The sequence below is a fragment of the Lethenteron reissneri genome, chromosome 38, assembly GCF_015708825.2.
Source record: "Lethenteron reissneri isolate LAM-NWPU_2019-01 chromosome 38, ASM1570882v1, whole genome shotgun sequence".
NCBI lineage: Eukaryota > Metazoa > Chordata > Hyperoartia > Petromyzontiformes > Petromyzontidae > Lethenteron > Lethenteron reissneri.
Window position 1 is genome coordinate 4,613,499 of NC_083816.1, and position 20,317 is coordinate 4,633,815.

Consider the following 20,317-nt stretch of genomic DNA (forward strand, 5'->3'; position numbering starts at 1 on the left):
TTTGTGACGATGTGTGACGAGGGGGGGGGGTGAGAAATGTGACGTCACATCAAAATGCGCAACTTTAAATAAATATAGACATAAATGTTTTCTCCTACATCAGAGTGCAACGCCACATTAAACACGCACTACAATGACAATAGTTTAAAGCGATTTGAAGTATGTTTTATTTTTTTGGGGGGGCAGAGCTTTTTGACGTCATATTTGAGGGGGGTCTGACTTTTTGTCACGCCGTGTGACGAAAGGGGGGGGGGGTTAAAACATCGTGCAAGATCGCGTGACGTCATTTATGGACGGCCCCTTATGTTTTTGGCCAATTAAAAAAAAATGAACTCCACCGAAAAAAAAGACTGAATCCATTCGTCAATAACACTGCGTGTGGACTTTAAAAGGAAAAATATGCAATACTCGACGTTTCGGGCAATGGCCCTTCGTCACAGGACACATAAAGAGGTCCACTTTGCATTGGCGAGCTGCAAGAGGTAGGCGGGGCTAAATGTCACGGGCTAGGCCCCGCCCACAAACAAAGATTCCCCGTAAAGTTGAATAAACTTTGAATAAACTATTGGGGCAAGTGCTGTTAGCGAGCACCGATTAAGGCCTGAACGGCACACGAGGGGGTGGGTTTCCAGCACCACGTCTCCCTCGTGGCGATGTTTACTACACACCGCACCAGGTACTCATTTGAGGCCGAGTCGACCGAGAGGAGGCCCAGAACCGGTTCAGACAATCCTCATCAGCGTTGACCGTGAGTGGGAATCGAACTCGTGCGTGGCCGAGGTTCCCGGCTCTCCACTCTCCCCCACAAGCTGACGTCACCGCGAGCAGGGGGGGGCGGGGCCTCCGTCGCCCCGCCCACCTCTTGTGTGACGTCAGCCGCTATAAAAGCACCGCCCCCCAGCGCTCCGTGCGCTTGTAAACACGGCCGGCGATGTCGGCGGGCCGCGGGGAGCGAGGCTCCTCCGAGCGGAGCAAGAAGCCGAAGGAAGGACGCAAGAAAGGTGAGAGACTGCGGGGGACAACCTCACACAGACCACCGCTCGCCCCAGCAACACGTGGTCTTGTCCGTCTGTATGTCCGCCTGTCTGTGCGTGAAGGTCGCCCACCTCGTGGTGCGTGTGTTTGTGTTGGTGAGTGAATGAGTTGGGGGTCCGTCAGTCCCCCCCAACACGTGTGGGTTCGAGCTGTCCCGTCTGGGGGTTGCAAGTGTCAACATGTGTGACACGTGTGTGTGTGTGACACGTGTGTGTGTGTGTGTTAGTGTCCTATGGTGCGTGTGATGGGTGTGTGTGTGTGATGTGTGATGGGTGTGTGTGACACGTGTGTGTGTGTGTGTGACACGTGTGTGTGTGGTAGTGTCCTTTGGTGTGTGTGATGGGTGTGTGATGGGTGTGTGTGTGTGATGGGTGTGTGTGTGTGATGGGTGTGTGTGTGTGATGGGTGTGTGTGTGATGGGTGTGTGTGTGTGTGATAGGTGTGTATGTGTGAGTGATGGGTGTGTGTGTGTGATGGGTGTGTATGTGTGTGTGATGGGTGTGTGTGTGATGGGTGTGCGTGTGTGTGTGATGGGTGTGCGTGTGTGTGATGGGTGTGTGGGAGCGTGGTAGTGTCCTTTGGTGCGAGTGTGTGTGTGAGTGATGGGTGTGTGTGAGTGATGGGTGTGTGTGTGTGATGAGTGTGTGTGTGAGTGATGGGTGTGTGTGTGTGTGATGAGTGTGTGTGAGAGTGATGGGTGTGTGTGAGTGATGGGTGTGTGATGGGGTGTGATGGGTGTGTGTGTGTATGATGGGTGTGTGTGTGACACGTGTGTGTGTGTGGTAGTGTCCTTTGGTGCGCATGTGTGAGTGATGGGTGTGTGTGTGATGGGTGTGTGTGAGTGATGGGTGTGTGTGAGTGATGGGTGTGTGTGTGATGATGATGGGTGTGTGTGTGTTGTTGATGTGTCTTTGTGTTGCTGTGTCGATGTGCGTGTTAATGTGTGTTGACGTGTGTGTGTTGATGCGCGTGAATGTATTGTCTTTGTGTATATCTTTATTGATCGATATGTTTGCGTGTTAATGTCTTTGCCGTGTGTGTCGTGTGTGTTGTGTGTGTTGATGTTACTGTGTTTGGTGGAGCGGTGGTGCAGTAGTTAGCGCATTGCGCTACGAACCCGAATTCGATTCACGCTCACGGTCAACACCAGTGACAACTATCTTCAACAGTGCTGGGACTCCCCTAGGTCTGTTCAGCCTCAAATTAGTACCTGGTACGATGTGTAAACAGGGGAGACAAAGGCGGCCGGGCATGCTGCTGGCCACCCACCCCCTCGTGTACCGTGCCGGCCTTCATAGGTGCTCACTAACAGCACTTGCCCCTACAGTCTGTTAAGGCTATACAGGTCTTTGTGTTATCGTGTTGCACTTATGTGTGTTAATCTGTCTGTGTGTTAACAACTGTTGTTAGTGTACGTGAAAGTGTGTTAAAAAGCACTAATGAAATGATGTATACGGCGACGTTCATACACATTGCATCTGTACGTGTTGACAAACTTACATGATGAGCCTGTGGTTGTGTGCTCACTAACAGCACTTGTCCCAACCAACTATGTAGGCTATACGCGGAATATGTGTCTTTGTGTAATTGTGTGTGTACAGCTGTCATATGTGTGTGTGCACGTATGTGTGTGTGTGTACAGCTGTCATGTGTGTGTGCACGTGTGTGTGTTTACAGCTGTTATTGGTGTGTGAGGGTATGTACCACTGTGCTAATGTGTTGATGTATGTGTTTGTCAGTGTGTGTGTGGGGAGCGGTGGTGTAGCGGTTAGCGCGCTGCGCTACGAACCTGGCGACCCGGGTTCGATTCCCGCTCACGGCCAACACCAGTGACGATTATCTGAACCGGTCCTGGGCCTCCCCTAGGTCGACTCAGCCTCAAATGAGTGCGATGTGTACACATTGCCACTGGGGAGACAAAGGCGGTCGGGCGTGGTGTTGGCCACCCAGCCCCTCGTGTGCCGTTCCGGCCTTCATAGGTGCTCGCTAACAGCACTTGCCCCTACAGTCTGTTAAGGCTATACGGGGGATCTTTGTGTTCAGTGCATAGTTTCTATGTACACCTGTCCACGCGTGCCTTGTGTCTACATCAGCTGTCTAACCTATGACTAGCAGTAAATTAATGCCCAATGCGTCTATGTACGAGCATCTGTCAGTCAACTCGATCAGTCAACTCATCACATCTGGATCTCTCCCGTCACCTCACATCGAGCTATCCACACACTTCACGTGACTGCACTCAAAATGCACCTAGCCTGGCACAAGCGCTGTGGTGATTGTTGTTGTTGACATCTTGTGTGTGTCTGTTATTAATCGTGTAGGGCTATTTTGACCATACTTCACCACGCCGGTTAATGTGTGGATGGGTGAAGGTGGGGGGGAATGGAGGCTCACAACCGGTTGAGATATCACTCTGCGCTGACGATAGCCGTGGCTAACCACTGCGCCACCGCTCCTCCATCCTGGTGTGTGTCCATGATTCCTTTTCCTCTACATCGCACAGCTGCTCTGGACGTGCCGTGTGCGTGTGTCGGTGCACAGTAACGTATTACCTCCGTACGGTGCGAACGAAGTTCAGCATGCATTGTGATATTCGGAACCTCCTGCGAAAACCAGCCAGGCAGGACCCTCCTTAAGAGAGAATTCCGAGGCGTAGTAGTAGCAATGGCAATCATCTCGTTCCTGAACACACCTGGCTGCGTACGGTGCGAAAGAAGTTCAACATACGCACATGGTGTGCGTGTGTGGGTGCACCGGTCTAAATTCACCTGTCCCGTCGATGCTCGCGACCAGACACCAGTGACGATTATTCTGAGCCGGTCGTGGGCCTCCACTAGGTCGACTCAGCCTCTAAATGAGTACCTGGTGCGGTGTGTAAAGATCGCCACTGGGGAGACAAATGCGGTCGGGCGTGGGAGCTTGCCACCCACCCTATTCGCGTGACGTTCCGGCCTTCATAGGTGCTCGCTAACAACACTTGCCCCAAAAGTCTGTTGATGATATACAGATCGTTGTGTTTTTTTATAAACACTCAGGCATGACGTGTGCACACCTGTGCACGTGTTACCTGTGCAAACCTGTGATCGATGTCTTATCCCGAGGCATCTGTACATATTTATATCACCTGTACACACCTGGCATTACGTTTTACGGAGTTACCTGTGCATATTTGTCTGAGCACACCTGTGCTCAATGTGTTTGTGTATGGACACATCTATATACACGCCTTGCCTTGACACAAACATGCCCTTCATGCCTTGCATCTGAAACCAATCCTGCACCTTTGTGGACACGTGTAATCAATACTTTGTGCCCGGACACACCCGTGCACACGTTCTACCTGGACACTCCTGCCCTCAACGTATAGTATAACTGATGGCTTTAATCTCAGTTGCCTTGTGGTTGTTGTTGTTGTTGTTTGACTTGCATCCCACTGGGATTTTTGCACACAGCCTTGGTGTACGGTGCTATTTCTGGAAGACTTTGCAGTTATTTCCTGGATTTTTCTGTTTGCACATAGTCACTTTAAGATGTTTTCTCGTTCATCTTTTAGTTTTTTGTTTGTTGCGGTCGCACCCGATTCAAGAGCCGAATGGCTCACAGGGCTATTCCTAATACACTCAAACTGTATCTAGATACACATGCCCTCAATGTCCATTGTGGCTTAGTTTGGTGCCCCCATCTCCGCACCTCCGATTAGCGTGGTTGGCTGCGTACGGTGCGAAAGAAGTTCAACATACGCACATGGTGTGCGTGTGTGTGCGTGCACCAGTGGTGGGACAGTCCTGACCACACGCCGGTCCGTCCAGTGGGTTCAAGCATCACCTGCCGTGCTTGTGAGGATGTCCCGTGTACACACGCCTGCGCACACGTGTGCGGGGGTGTGTGGGGTTGGTGTCAATCCACAGTGCCAGCTTTAGTGGTCACTGACGTCACATTCTTACTGCGTCATTGGCACCGTGGCCGTGCCACTACAATGTCTCCCAAAGTTTCGTGTGTTGTATGTCTTTGTAGTGGGGAGCGGTAGCGTAGTGGTGAGCGCGCCACAAATCCGACGACCCGCGTTCGATTCCCACTTCGCGAACAATATCAGTGGTGAAATTTCTGAACCGGTCCGAGGCCTACCCCTATGTCGACTCAGCCTTAAATAACTGCATGATGAGGTGTGTGTAAAGCATCATTACTGGGGAGACAAAGGCGGCTGGGCGTAGTTTCGGCCACGCGAACTCCCTCGTGTGCCGTGCCGGCTTTAATAGGTGCTCGCTAACAGCGCTTACCCCTAACATGGACGGGGGAGGGAGAATCTTTCTCTTTTGTGTATGAAGACGCATTCCACATCGTGTCTTACCTGTGCAGGCACTAAAGAGGATGATTGTGGCGAGTAGTGAAATGCATGGTGGTCTCGACCTGAGTGTTGGAACACATGATGACGTGATGAGCGAGTGAGTGAGTTGTGCATCTCGATACGTATTGTGAGGATGTTGCGGATCGGTAGGTGGTTTGGTTTAAACGCACGCTCTGTGCAAGTGTCTATGGGCCTCGGTATGTAGAACTTCTTTCGCACCGTACGTATCCAAACATGCTAATCGGAGGTGCTGGGGTAGGACGACAAACTGAACTAGAACAAGCTGCTTTAAAGAAATACGTTGTCAATCTGGATTTAAAAGTGAATGGTTCCAGTGGCTTCCTAATAATCGAAAGGAAGAGTGTTTAAGACGGCCTTTGTACAATTAGCTCCAGAGCTGTGAGATTTCAGGGGTGTTCGTGCGGGTGGGTGATTACTGTGAGCTACCGTGAGTAGTTTGCCACTCATGGTGTTGAAGAGTGCCCAAGGCCACGTGGTTGCGGGTGAACCCATGCGTGAACGCACGTGTTGGACAGTGCGCGGTGGTAAACACGTGGTGTCGTCAGTGTGTACAGTGTACAGTTTGCATAACACGTGCTATGGTGAATGCGTTTAACACAGTGGCGTGGTTTGTTTACAGGCGTGGGGTTGTGTGGCGTGTTTATACATGTGGTGAGTGTGTTTAAACACGTGGGGTGGGGAGTGTGTTTAAACACGTGGTGTGGGGAGGGTGTTTAAACACGTGGGGTGGGGAGGGTGTTTAAACACGTGGTGTGGGGAGGGTGTTTAAACACGTGGTGTGGTGAGTGTGTTTACACACGTGGTGTGGGGAGTGTGTTTAAACACGTGGTGTGGTGAGTGTTTAAACACGTGGTGTGGTGAGTGTGTTGAAACACGTGGTGTGGGGAGTGTGTTTACACGTTTAAGTTCGGGTTTGTTTAGCCAGGTGAGAACTCAAGACTACTGTAAAAGAATAAGTCTCACTTGCTCAAATAAAAGTCGGAGCAAAACATCTGTGAAACATAAATCAATGTTAAATCATACATTCCCCGGAACGGAAAGTCGGCTCGGGCAGATTATTTTTAGACTGATCAGAGCACAATTTAACATTAAGTTACAGACAAAGTCGCATACAGGATGGCTTTTGTACTAATATTTAACACAAACGATATATTCAGTTAAAAATACAAGTCACGAAGAATCAACAGCTCGGCATCAAACTCGGGTTTAGATGGGAGAGGAACCCAGGGGCATTTTAAAACAGTTCAGGGCATTACCAGAGTCGCATACCTCCACCAACTCTGGGTCTGGGTATATTTGTGGGTCTCTCTGTGCGAGTCTATGGGGCTCTGTGTGTGTCTATGGATGTATTGTGTGCGCCTACGGATCTCTGTGTGACCCTGTGAGTGTCTGTGTGAGTTATTGGGTCTGTGCGAGTGTCAGGGAAGCGATGGCATTTCACGTGTTTGGGGCTTTGACAGAGAATGAGTGAATACCACGTAGGTTTTGTGTTCTTGGTACAATGAACTTTAGTGCTGTTGGCCATCTAATATTTCAGGATATGTGTGTATCCATTTAATAAAATCAAAACTTATTTTTAATTTACCAGATATGGCCCACTGAGCTACGGTATATCGATTGGTTTATGTAGCTGTTTTTCAGAAGCGGCCTGGCCACAAATGATAGCTCAACGAAGTGGCTTATTGTGGAAATTGATCGGAGCCGAACACTTCTAAACGCACGTTTCTAAATGTGGAGGGAAAAAACCGGAGGACCCGGAGAAAATTACACGCGACCACGGGGAGAGAGACACGCAAACTCCAAATATACAGGCGTCAGGGTCGGGATCGAACCCGCAACTTCCTGTATACCAGGCGAGGTAGTAAACATCTCTCCACCGTGACGCCCCATTGAAAATGAACTTGGCCCAGTGACTCCCAGTGAGACTCCCTCCGAGTTCGATGAGATGATAACCGGTCTAGGATCAAAGACCACCACAGTGATGATTGGAGTGGTAAGTTTGTAGGATGAAGTCGGAAATAAACAATTTAGCAAATCTAAAGTGGTTGTCGAGGTTTATTTGATGTCAGCATACTTTAGGAGAGGCGTGGAGGTAGCAGCTATCAAATGTTTCTGTGCAGATGACAAATTGAGTTTTTTAGTCCCTGTCTTCCCGTGGTGTGGCGCGTGTTTACACACGTGGTGTGGTGTGTTTACACAGCGGTCTGCTGTTTGTGTGCTTACACACACGTGGTGTGCTGTTTGTGTGCTTACACACGTGGTGTGTTTACACACTGTGATGTTCTGTGGTGTGTTTACACACATTGGGTGGTGTGCAAGCACACATGATGGTTTTGCAGTGCTGTGTTTACACTTTACACACGTGTTGTGGTCTGCCCGTGTGTGTTTCCGGCTTAATTTTGCTGAAAGATAATAGATTACAGCATAGTCCTTAGTGTGCAGAAATCATTCACACATACGCACCAGACATACAAAGAACAAAGACCCCCCCCCCCCCAGTATAGCCTTAAAAAAGACTTTCAGGGCAAGTGTTGTTAGCGAACACAGAAACACACAACACTCACACGCACACATGATGATGTTGCTACGTTTTCCCACACCACACCCACAGCGCACATAACGCACATAACGCACATAACAAGAGGACTGCTCGGAGCATTTCCTCGTGTGCATTGGCGACCTTAATAGGCACTCACTCACTCGCCTTTGGCCCTGAAGCGCACGAGTCTAAAATGGGAACTTTGTGCGTGCCTATATGTGCGAGATGGTATGTCTGCAGGCGGGTGTGTGGGGGGTGTGTGTGAGATGTGTGTGTGTGGGATGTGTGTGTGTGGGATGTGTGTGTGTGTGAGATGTGTGTGTGTGGGATGTGTGTGTGTGGGATGTGTGTGTGTGGGAGATGTGTGTGTGTGAGATGTGTGTGTGTGTGGGATGTGTGTGTGTGGGAGATGTGTGTGTGTGAGATGTGTGTGTGTGTGAGATGTGTGTGTGTGTGAGATGTGTGTGTGTGTGAGATGTGTGTGTGTGTGAGTTGTGTGTGTGTGTGAGATGTGTGTGTGGGATGTGTGTGTGTGAGATGTGTGTGTTGAGTGTGGGGAGCGGTGGTGTACCGGTTAGCGCGCTGCGCTATGAACCTGGTGAACAGGGTTCGATTCCCACTCACGGCCAACACCGGTGACGATTATCTGAACCGGTCCTGGCCCTCCCCTAGGTCGACTCAGCCTCAAATGAGTTACCTGGTTCGGTGTGTAAACATCGCCACTGGGGAGACAAAGGCGGTCGGGCGTGGTGCTGGCCACCCACCCCCTCGTGTACCGTTCCGGCCTTCATAGGTGCTCGCTAACAGCACTGGCCCCAACAGTCTGTTAAGGCTATACGGGGGATCTTTGTCTCTTTGTCTTTGACCCGAGTTCGATTCCCGATCACGGCCACCAACACCGGTGACGATTCTCTGAACCGATCCTGGGCCTCCTCCTAGGTCGACTCAGCCACAAATGAGTGGTGTGTACACGTAGCCACCAGGGACCGGATTAAGATTGTGTAAGGCGCCCTGGGCTCCAGGCACTGTGAGCCCCCCCAGTAACATTTCCAAAAGGAAAACCAAAGTTAAATAAAATGTTAATTGATTTTTACAAGGCTGACAACAAATAAAATTCAGCATTCACAAATGAAATAAGTATAACCCGTAAAAACAAAGTTTTTCACTATAAATCCTTTATATGCGTGGCGGCTAGAGTCCTCTCGTCCTCTGGTTTGAGATGGCTGCCACCTATGGGTCAGATGATTGTCTGCCAGTATTAAGCAATTGGTAATTAAATATTCAAATTAGTTTTCCCTAAACAGTGTAAAATTTTGGGAAACATTTTTTCACGAACATTAATTGTCACGTACAACGAGTCTGTGTGCATAATGTCAGCTCGATTGGATCACGGGAAGTGGGTTAAAACACGACCGAAAGATTTGCACGGTCGTAAGCAAGCAAGCAAGCACGCAAGCAAGCAAGCGAACTTAATGCAAAGGATTTAAAAAAAACTTTTCCGTGGGCTGCAGCCCCTAAAGTCCCCGTGGTGGCACCCAGGCAGACGAATCGCGGCGCTGGCCACCCACGGCCCTCGTGTGCCGTGCCCGCCTGCATCGGGGCTATACGACTCGTTCACGACACTTGCCCCAAACAGCCGGTTCAAGGCTATGGGGGGGGGGGGGGCAGTCTGTATCTTTGTTGGGCGGTGTCAGTCCACGGTGTCAGTCCACGGTGTCGTGGTGACGGACAGGAGAGGGGCGTGTGGGGTGTGTGGTGTGGGTGTGGTGTGGGTGTAGTGTGTGTGGTGTGTTGTGGGTGTGTGGTGTGTGGGTGTGGTGTGGGTGGGTATATTGTGTGGGTATAGGTGTGGTATGGGTGTGTGTGGGTGTGTGTGGTGTGGGATGTGTGCCAGACACACGGATACACAAAACCCAGCCCAAAATAACCCAGCCCCCACGGTGGGCTCGCGGGAGGCTGTGTGTGTGCTGTGTGTGTGTGGGGTGTGTGTGCTGTGTGTGGTGTGTGGGGTGTGTGTGTGTGCTGTGTGTGTGGTGTGTGTGGTGTGTGTGTGGTGTGTGTGTGGTGTGTGTACTGTGTGTGTGTGGTGTGTCTGTGTGCTGTGTGTGCGTGTGGCGGGGTTAGATACGGGGTCACGACAGACACATCCAGACACGAACATTTACAGCCAACTGCCCGCATAACGAAATACAGTACCCACAAACACACAAACACACGCGCAAACAAATACCCTCAATATAGCCTTTAAGAGACTGTTGGGAAGGGTCAAAGTGCTGATTGGAAGGGCCGGAACGGCACACGAAGGGGTGGCTGTGGGAATGGTGGTCGATTTTTCGCCCGGCTCAAGGATAAAGACAGATTCACCCCTCGGCCTATGGCCTCGAACAGCATGTTGGTGAGAGTGAGTGTTTGCGAGCACCACGCAGGGCTGCGAATCAATGGGCTCCTCCTGGGTTCAAATCCACGCACACTAATCCATAGCCACAAGACGCACAATGACAAAAGATCCCCCGTTATAGCCTTAGCAGGCTGCTGGGGGCAAGTGCTGTTCGCGAGAACCTCTGAAGACCGTGGGCACGGCACACGAGGGGGTGGGTGGCCAGCACCACGCCCGACCGCCTTTGTCTCCCCGGTGGCGATGAGTGGACTTAGCGGAGGCAGCAAGACCGGTTCAGATAATTGTCACTGTTGTTGGTGGCCATGAGCAGAAATCGAACTCGGGTCACCGATCTCGAATCACGGCGTGTTTTATAACCGTAGCGGTATTTGTCCCCGCATATAGACACGCACGTACATACCATGCAGACACACTCGTACATACAGATACGCTCGTTACGTGCACACTCGGTGCTTAATTCCCCCACTGAATATTTCCTGGGTCGCAGCCTGGAATAGTAGGCGCGTGGCTTGGGCTGCGAGAAGGCTATGGGCCCTCTAAGGAGGTGGGTGGACAGCGGTGGGTGGAGGAGAGAGATTTGATGATGCGGCGGCAACGGCGACTAATCAGTGGCAGGTGGGGTTGTGGTGAGAGGTTGTTGACCAAGGCTCGCCTCGTCTCGCGACTCCTTTTTCAGGAGGGTCCTGCCAAGTGTTTTTGCAGGAGGGGCGATGATTGCTGCTGCTGCTGCTTGAATAAGTTACGGTTTCAATGCACACATTTGGGCCTTGACGTTGGCACCCTCTTTGGGCCTACTCCTGCGAATTTCTGTACATCATGGGGCCTTTGGCGTCCACTTTGAAGCGGACGACACCTAGTATCTTCTTGGTTCTTTCTGTAAAGTCACGTAGAAGGGAAGTAATAAAATATTACTTCCCTTCTACGTGACTTTACCGAAAGAACCAAGAAGATGAATCCCTGCAGTCACGAAAGCTTTAAATCGAAAGACAGCTAGTATGTTAACGGTCAGTACACCCGCAGTAATAACTAGGGCGGCCGCGGGAAGTCGAACCGCTGACCTCTGTAACAAGCGGTCAATGAGCTACCCACGGGGCAACGTCACCGCCAGCCCAAGAGAGAGAGAGAGTGGTGTGGTTGGTGTTGGAAGGAGACCAGGGGTGTTGGGGTGGGAGATTAAATCATCAGTTGAGAGATTTGGAATCACAGTGACGGGTAACTCTGCGAGATGGGATTTCATAGATTGTCAGCATGGATGTTGAAATGACTAGCGATGACGACACGCACGGAGTGTGACACGCTTCACAAAGAAAGCCTCGCTCAATTACTGGGGCAGCTCTCTCCTTCAAACAGCCAAGCCCTGAGCCTATTTCTTCCCCAGACTTTCACAACAGCCACTGGCCCTAACCAGAGCCACTAACTGCGACCCTAACCAGAGCCACTGACTGTAGCCCTAACCACAGCCACTGATTCAGGCTGGCCCCTTACCACAGACCCTGACCCGAAGTCTTAATTTAACGCTGCCGCTCAGTGCTGCTGGGCTGCCACTAGATGTCTCTGTCACGCCACAGGTTGACTGGGTGCGCTGAGAGATGTCAGCTATGGATTTTGGAATGAATCTGTGCGGAGCTTCGAGTGCCACCCCCCCCCCCCCCCGTTACGCACGGTGGGTTGCTAATAGGTGTCTTAGTGTTTTTGAGGATTGCAGCAGCGATGTTGCAGTGATGTTGGGACATCACTGCAGACGTGGCAAGATTGGAAATCGCTGCAATCCTCAAAAACGCTGAGACACCGATGAGCAACATCAGTGAGGATGAGCGCTTTGAGCTTTCCCAATTAAAAAAGAGAGATGATATCATACTCTTACTACTACTCATACTAGAGATGATATCGTCATCCTCTCAGCCGACAAGGGCAATGCCACAGTCATCATGGACAAATCCACGTACAATAACAAAATTCAGGACCTACTTAATGATGGTAGCTATACAAAAATCTAAAGAGATCCCACCAACAGCTTCGTTACGAAAACCAACAATATCATCATCGATTCGACATCTTTAATCGAACCAAGCAAGCGGTTTTGCTTAAAACCCTCTGCTGCTAGATTTCTCTAAGACGAAGGTACTTTGCAAACCCACTGGCTATCCACAAAGATTCGTTCATGAAGCCATCCACATATACAGACACAACTCCAATCGAGAAGATGGGTACAAACGGAGCAATCATTGGAAGGACGTTATCAACCAGTTGAAGTCATAACTGGCTGTGATGTTCCCATCCTACCACCTCCTGATGGCAGTTGTTATTTTCGGCTCTCTCTACATGAACAGGTTAAATTTCCCACTAACACAGCCACCTCGCTCGCCAGGCTCGACGTTGCTGCTCTCCGATCTTACATTAACATGCTAATCTCTCACATTAACACGCTAATTTCCCACATTAACATAGCCACCTCGCTCGCCAGGCTCGACGTTGCTGCTCTGCGATCTCCCATTAACATGCTCATCTCTCACATTGACACGCTAATTTCTCACATTAACATGATAATCTCTCACATTAACATAGCCACCTCCGTGCCCTCGTCGTGCAGGTCGCTCTCCGATCTTACATTAACACGCTAATCTCTCACATTAACATCACTAGCCTTGCCCACTTCGTTTATGACCCTTGGGCTACACCCATTTTAAAACCTTTAAAACAGTCTGCATCAGCAGCTTTCCCCCTCTGTTTTCTTCCTGATGACGAACGCTTGTGTTGCGATCGAAACGTCGTGGTTTTTAAAATAATTTTTTGTTATTTTCTTTTAACCTTTCTATTTGACTTTACCGAAAGACCCAACTAATTTGGTTGCCTTTTCTCTATTTGGCACATCTTTTTGTATTGTTCGTTGCTGTATCTCGTTGACCCGTCGGGACTCGAATAGTACCCGCAACCTTTGGATGATTGCAAGTCCAGTGTGCGCTAGCCATTGCACCACATCGGCTCGTGATGCGTTGTTAATGGTTAATGCGGCGGACGGGCAGTGGCGCAGTGGTGAGCGCACTGCACTACGAACCCAGCGACCGCCGAGTTCAATTCGGCCTCAAATAAGTCCAGTCTAAATCAAGATTCTCATTGTTACATGTTGAGAAAACTAAATTGCTTTTATTTTACCAGGTAAGGCCCACTGAGCTATATAGCGCTTTATCAGAAGCGACCTGGGCACAAATGATAGGTCAACGAAGTGGCTTATCTTCTTGGTTCTTTCGGTAAAGTCACGTAGAAGGGAAATAATAAAATAATAAAAATAAAACATTATAAAATACAATTGTATTTTATTATGTTTAATAAAAACATAATAAAATACAATTGTATTTTATTATGTTTAATTTTTATTATTTTATTATTGTATATTATTATGTTTTATTTTTATTATTTTATTATTTCTCTTCTACGTTACTTTACCGAAAGAACCAAGAAGATGAATGAATCCCTGCAGTCACGAAAGCTTTAAATCGAAAAGAAGTGGCTCATCTTGTGGAAATGTATAGCACCCAAATACTCTCAACGCATGCTTCTAATGTGGAGGGAAACACCGGAGGACCCGGAGGAAAATCCACGCGACGACGGGGACAACATGACAAACTCCAAATATACAGGAGTCAGGGTTGGGATCGAACCCAGGACTACCACCTGTATACCAGGCGAGGCGGTTAACATCTCTCCACCGCGGCGCTCATTGTTGGGGTGATTCCCCATGCAGACTTTGTCTTCTTCCACTGAGACCACGTGCGGCGCCTCTGTTAGTTGCTCACAAGTGACGAGGGCCACGCCGTCTTCTGGCTGGGCCGTTTGGCAAGCGAGCAGGGTCGGTCCCCATGAGCTTTGGTGGCCAGACAACCCAGGGCATGGGGGGAAGGGCACGGGCCTGTGGTCTGTGCTACCAGGCGTAGCCACCAGAGGGCAGTGCAGACTCAGAATTGTTATTGATCCTGGAGATAATTCCTTTTCACTGATGTCTATTAGGTGCGGGTCAGAAAGTTACACCAACAACAAACAATAGCAAAAAAACGATAGGAGTGAAAAGTATAGGAAAGGTACACATATCACTAAAAATAAATAAAATAGATAACGTATATAAGTTAAAATTGTATAAGTAGACCAATTCCCAAGATTGGTTAAGGGTTGCAAAACAAAAGCAAGAACAGTCCCAGACCACACCAATACAACGCACAGTTCTGCAATGAAATTGCACGTCAAAATTGAACGATCGATACATGGGGAAGGATGAAAGTTGCAAACCACGTGAGCAAATGCAGCTGTATCCAGCGCAAACGTTAAGGGAGAAAACGAGGTTTCTGCAAAATGTTGGTGCTGCAACGGCAAAGGCGTTGTCACCTATTCCTATAATTGCTCTTGGGAAGCCAAATAGATGGACGTCTTAGGTTTTATTTGGTTTGACAATGGGGTTAATGAATTAGCTGAGTAGAGCGCAGATTTGTCATTAAGGATTTTAGGGATGAACCGGGCCCAATGTCGATGGGTGGGTTAGTGAATGGATGAGGTGTGAGTGGTTGAGTGTAGGACTCAGATCTCGTCTGGCCAATGAAGAGCAATTTGGCTCTCTGGCTTGTGTGTTGTCAAGGGCCATTGTGCAAAACGTCGCCTATTGTATACGTTTTCTCTTTAAGGCCACACACGATGTTATTGACGAATGTGTTGGGTTCTTTGTGTTATTTTAGTTTCAGTTCCAAGTCACATCATGGGACCTCCTTTGCCAGTATTAAATTATGATAATAGGTTTTTCTATTTTCTGGCAATAAAACAGGTGTTGGGATGTTAAAACACCAAACTGAAATCTTTGCAAGGAATCATTTCTGCATTAACCACAAATACTTGTGGTGAACATGCAAAAAACACATGTTCTGACAGTATATGCAATGCACATACTGTGCACAGCACATACTACACTGGGATCTGTTCATCCCTAAAATCCTGAGTGCAATGCACATACTATTCGAACACGTTTTTTTGTTTGCATGTTCACCACAATAATATGTGGTTAATGCAGACATGATTCCTTGCAAAGGTTTCAGTTTGGTGTTTTAACATCTTAACACCTGTTTTATTGCCAGTAAAGGGATAACAAACTATGATCAGTTCCAAGTAATTTAGCCGTTAAATTGCTTTACCTGAAAGTTTAATTGCAGATAGACCCACTCTCCCACACACTCAACCACTCACCAACCCCTCACTCATCAACCTACCTACAGTACCCACCCAACCACTCGCCCACTAAGCATCCACTCCTTCACTTGCTCACCCACCCATCCACTTATCCAACCATTCACTCATTCACCAATTCATTACCAACATAGCACACACGAATACACAAGATGAAACACACGTCTTCCGAACACCACGTTTACTGTAATTGGCTGCTATAAATGTAAAGTATTTGCCTGCTATAAATTAGAGTATTTTACGGTATTTGGCTGTTACAAATTTCCACACCATAAGTCACTTGATTGAGCTATGATTTGTGGCCAGGCCGCTTCTGAAAAAGAGCTACATAGCTCAGTGGGCCTTACCTGGTAAAATAAAAGAGAGTTTAGGGAGTTAAAAAATTAACCCGTAAAAACAAAGTTTTTCACTATAAATCCTTTATATGCGTGGCGGGTAGAGTCCTCTCGTCCTCTGGCTTGAGATGGCTGCCACCTATAGGTCAGATGATTGCATTGCACCATTAAGCAATTGGTAATTACATATAAAAAAATTTCCCTAAAAAGTGTAACATTTTTTTAAAAAATTCACGAAAATACATTGTCACGCACAACGAGTCTGTGTGCAAAATGTCAGCTCGATTGGATCACGGGAAGTGGGTTAAAAAACGACCGAAAGATTTGCACGGTCGTAAGCAAGCAAGCAAGTGAACTTAATATAAAGGATTTAAAAAAAGAGAGTTTGACTGCAGGGGTGGATATGTGGACACTGTCGTGGCCTGAACAAACTTGGTAGCGTTAACATTTCACCACCTAACGAGATTGTCACATCATGGGACCTTTTTGCTAATATCAAAGCATCTTAAATATAAAGCAGAAATAAGTATAACCCGTAAAAACAAAGTTTTTCACTATAAATCCTTTATATGCGTGGCAGCGAACTTAATATAAAGGATTTAAAAATATATTCGCCTGTGGAGGATCGATCCCACGACCTTTGGCATGGGAAGCGAGGGCGCTACCAACTGCACTACTCCGCCACGGCCTGTGGAGGGGTTACGCTCTGGGCTCTTATACTGTGACGTTCAGCCATAGCCAAGAATGAGTTCTTTTGAATATATGTAAAATATTTTTTTTTTGCCTAAAAAGTGTAACATTTTGGGAATTTTTTTTCACGAATATTAATTGTCTGGCACAACGAGTCTGTGTGGAAAATGTCAGCTCGATTGGATCACGGGATGTGGGTTAAAAAACGACCGAAAGATTTGCACGGTCGTAAGCAAGCACGCAAGCAAGCAAGCGAACTTAATATAAAGGATTTAAAAATATATCCGTTTGTTTGTGTGAAGCAGAAAAAACTCTCCAACGCTGAGCTCTGACGTCATGACATTTCTAAGTCAACGAGACTATTTTCAGCTCGCCACGTCATTCCCTTCCCGAGTTGCAAAAATCGACCCTTACGTATAAGTGGGTGAAGGTTGAATTTCCTTGAGTGAAAAACATCCGATTTAGTTAAATTGATTTGTTTCGGCTTTTATTCTTTCTTGCAAGCATCACATTTTTTCAGGATTTTTCAGTGAAATATAAGGGAATATGAAATTAATCCAAGTCCCGGGTGAAGCCGGGTAGTAAAGCTAGTAAAAACATAAGAATAGGTTTTACCCTTTCTGGCAATAAAACAGGTGTTAGGGTGTTCAAACGGTGTTTTTTCTGGAAGACTTTGCTGTTTTTTTCCAGGATTTTTCTGTTGCTTGTAGTCACTTTAAGATGTTTCTTGTTCGTGTTTTTGTTTTGTTGCGGTTACACCCGAGTCAAGAGCCACAGGGTTATACCTAATAAATGAAACTGAAAGGAAGCAAGTCTGCATCAACTACACGTACTTGTGGAGATTGTCAGGTTTCCACAGATGGTGTTGTTATTATTGTCGGGTGGTGGAGGGGTTGCTGACAATAATGTTGACAGAACACTTCTAGATTTGAAGCTTTCGTGACTGCAAGGATTCATACTCTTAGGTTGTTTCGGTAAAGTCACGTAGGTAAAAAATAACATTAAACGTTAATAAAAGTAATAATGGAAATAAAATAAAATAATAAATCACGACGTTTCGAAGGCAACACAAGTCTCCGTCATCAGGTGGGACCGTCACAGCTCAGCACTTGATGCAGTAATTTTAGCTGTGACGGTCCCACCTGATGACGGAGACTTGTGTTGCCTCCGAAACGTCGTGATATATTATTTTATTTTATTTCCATTATTACTTTTATTAACCTTTAATTTTATGTTTTACCTACGTGACTTTACCGAAAAAACCTAAGAGTTTGAGAGAACAATTATTGTACTGTGCCACGATTTCTCACCCAGCAACGAAAACAGTGCAACAAATGATGTTGGTGGTGCTGGCTTTGCTCCGTTGGCAGTGCTGCACAAAGCATAATAATCAACAAACTCAACACGTTCCATGTCAATAGCACTTTGTGTGTGCGTGTCGCCTCCAAAGGAGACACGTGATAGGTGACGTTTTGGGCAATGGCCCTTTTTCATGGAACATGGGCCAGAGAGCATGAGTGGATAAGAGTAAGAGTGTATCACATCTTCTTGGTTCTTTCGGTAAAGTCACGTAGAATGGAAATAATAAAATAAGAAAAATTTAGCATAATAAAATAAAAATTCTCACGACTTTTCGGCCACAACACAAGCAGCTGTCCTCAGGTGAAGAAACAGAGCTGTCGGAAAGACAGCGTCCCAATGAACACCGCCAAGCTTGGCAGCGTATATTTAAGCTGGGTCGGGGGAGGAGAGCGCCTTGACAAAGGAGTTTACATATCAACACCGGAATTAAGCATATTGATGGAAAATGTAGATATGGGATTAGTCACTCCTTGTGGAATGTGTAGGTGGTGGGGGGAGTCTCAAAGTCATATTATGCTAGTGTATTATGTAGGATTAGCAGTGATAAAGGGAGGAAGTAGGATTAGCAGTAATAAAGGGAGGGAAATTTTAATCGTAAGGAGCTGCAGCAGCCAAACCACCGCGTATCAAGCTCGTGCATTGTGTGGGCAACAAAGAAGTTTGTAAAGAACTGCAAATGCCCTACTACCATATAATACACCTATGTGAAAAAACTAAATATAAACTACATCAATATAATCAATGTGCTCTATATACTCTCCAATAAGCTGAGCTATTAACATTACGTAACTGGGTATACGCTACACTATAAAATGACTACCATATAGTGAACCGATAAAAAAAACTAAAATATAAAATACATCAATGTAATCAATATACTCAATATACTCTCCAATAAGCTGAGCTACTAACAGTAAGTCATACATTACACTTCTATGTCGCTAAAAAATAATATGCCTCCAGCTAAGCTTTTTTCTTATATCACACGGACATACCCCGTACTATACACTGCCATAGACAAACCCAACATTGAATTATACACTGCGTTACAATAAGTGTATCACAGTTTTAAGAACAAGGAAAAGAGACAACGCAATTGATTTCTTAGAGGAGCCTGTGCTCTCAGAATCAGAATATTTATTTCTACTGGAGGAATCCGATGAGCTAGAAAGATCTTTTTCACAGATGTCTAGTAGGGGCAGACAAGAACGTTACAACAACAAACAATTCAAAAACATCATAGTCGTGAAAACAAATCACCCAAAAAAACACACAAATGAAACTAAACCATCCCCATCCTACCAGGCAAAGTCCACTGAGGTATTAACTTGTTTTTCAGAAGCAACCTGGCCACAAATGATAGCTCAACAAAGTGGGCTTATCATTTGCACATTTACAGCAGCAAATGAATCTAAATAATTCCAATGCACGTTTTTAAATGTGGAGGGAAAATCCGGAGGACCCGGAGAAAAAAAATCCACGCAACCACGGGGAGAGAGACACCGCAAACTCCAAATATACAGCAGGCGTCAGGGTCGGGGATCGAACCTCCGGCCTCCTGCACACCAGGCGAGGGAGATAACATTACAAAGGACATTTCCCGAAACGTCGCCTATTCCATATTTTTGTTTATTTGAAGGCAGCAATCGGTGGTGTTGAGTGTTTTCGCGAGCGGACTGGGTGGTTATCAACGTTGGGAAGAAGTCACTCCCGATGGTGGGGGCCAGGGTGGGGAAGGAGGAGGTGGTGGTGGGGATGGAGGAGGTGGTGGGGAGGGAGGTGGTGATGGTGGGGAGGGAGGAGGTGGTGGTGGTGGGGAGGGAGGAGGAGGTGGTGATGGTGGGGAAGGAGGGAGGTGGTGGGGAGGGAGGGAGGAGGAGGTGGTGGTGATGATGATGGTGGGGAGGGAGGTGGTGGTGATGATGGATGGTGGGGAGGGAGGAGGAGGTGGTGGTGGGGAGGGAGGAGGAGGTGGTGGTGGGGAGGGAGGAGGAGGTGGTGGTGGGGAGGGAGGAGGAGGTGGTGGTGGGGAGGGAGGAGGAGGTGGTGGTGATGATGGTGGGGAGGGAGGAGGTGGTGGTGGGGAGGGAGGAGGTGGTGGGGAGGGAGGAGGAGGTGGTGGTGATGATGGTGGGGAGGGAGGAGGTGGTGTGGTGGGAGGGAGGAGGAGGTGGTGGTGGGGAGGGTGGTGGTGGAGAAGGAGGTGGTGGTGGGGAGAGAGGGAGGAGGTGGTGGTGGGGAGAGAGGGAGAGAGAGAGAGGGAGGTGGTGGTGGGGAGGGAGGGAGAATGAGGAGGTGGTGGGGAGGGAGGGAGGTGCCGGTGGCAGTGTGGGGCGGGGGGGGATGCGTGGCGGCCACGTGGTCTCAGA

General features: G+C 47.8%; 1 protein-coding gene across 2 annotated transcripts in view; it reads left to right on the plus strand.

The window, feature by feature from the left end:
- Window positions 1-890: 890 nt before the first annotated feature.
- The window catches only part of LOC133351750 (6-phosphofructo-2-kinase/fructose-2,6-bisphosphatase-like), a 52,058-nt gene continuing 32,631 nt past the window's right edge, over window positions 891-20,317 (plus strand). For both annotated transcript variants that reach the window (XM_061567225.1, XM_061567224.1), the window contains exon 1: window positions 891-1,001. In XM_061567225.1, the coding sequence (XP_061423209.1) occupies window positions 932-1,001 (70 nt within the window). In that variant the 5' untranslated portion in view covers window positions 891-931. The remainder of the gene's footprint in view (window positions 1,002-20,317) is intronic.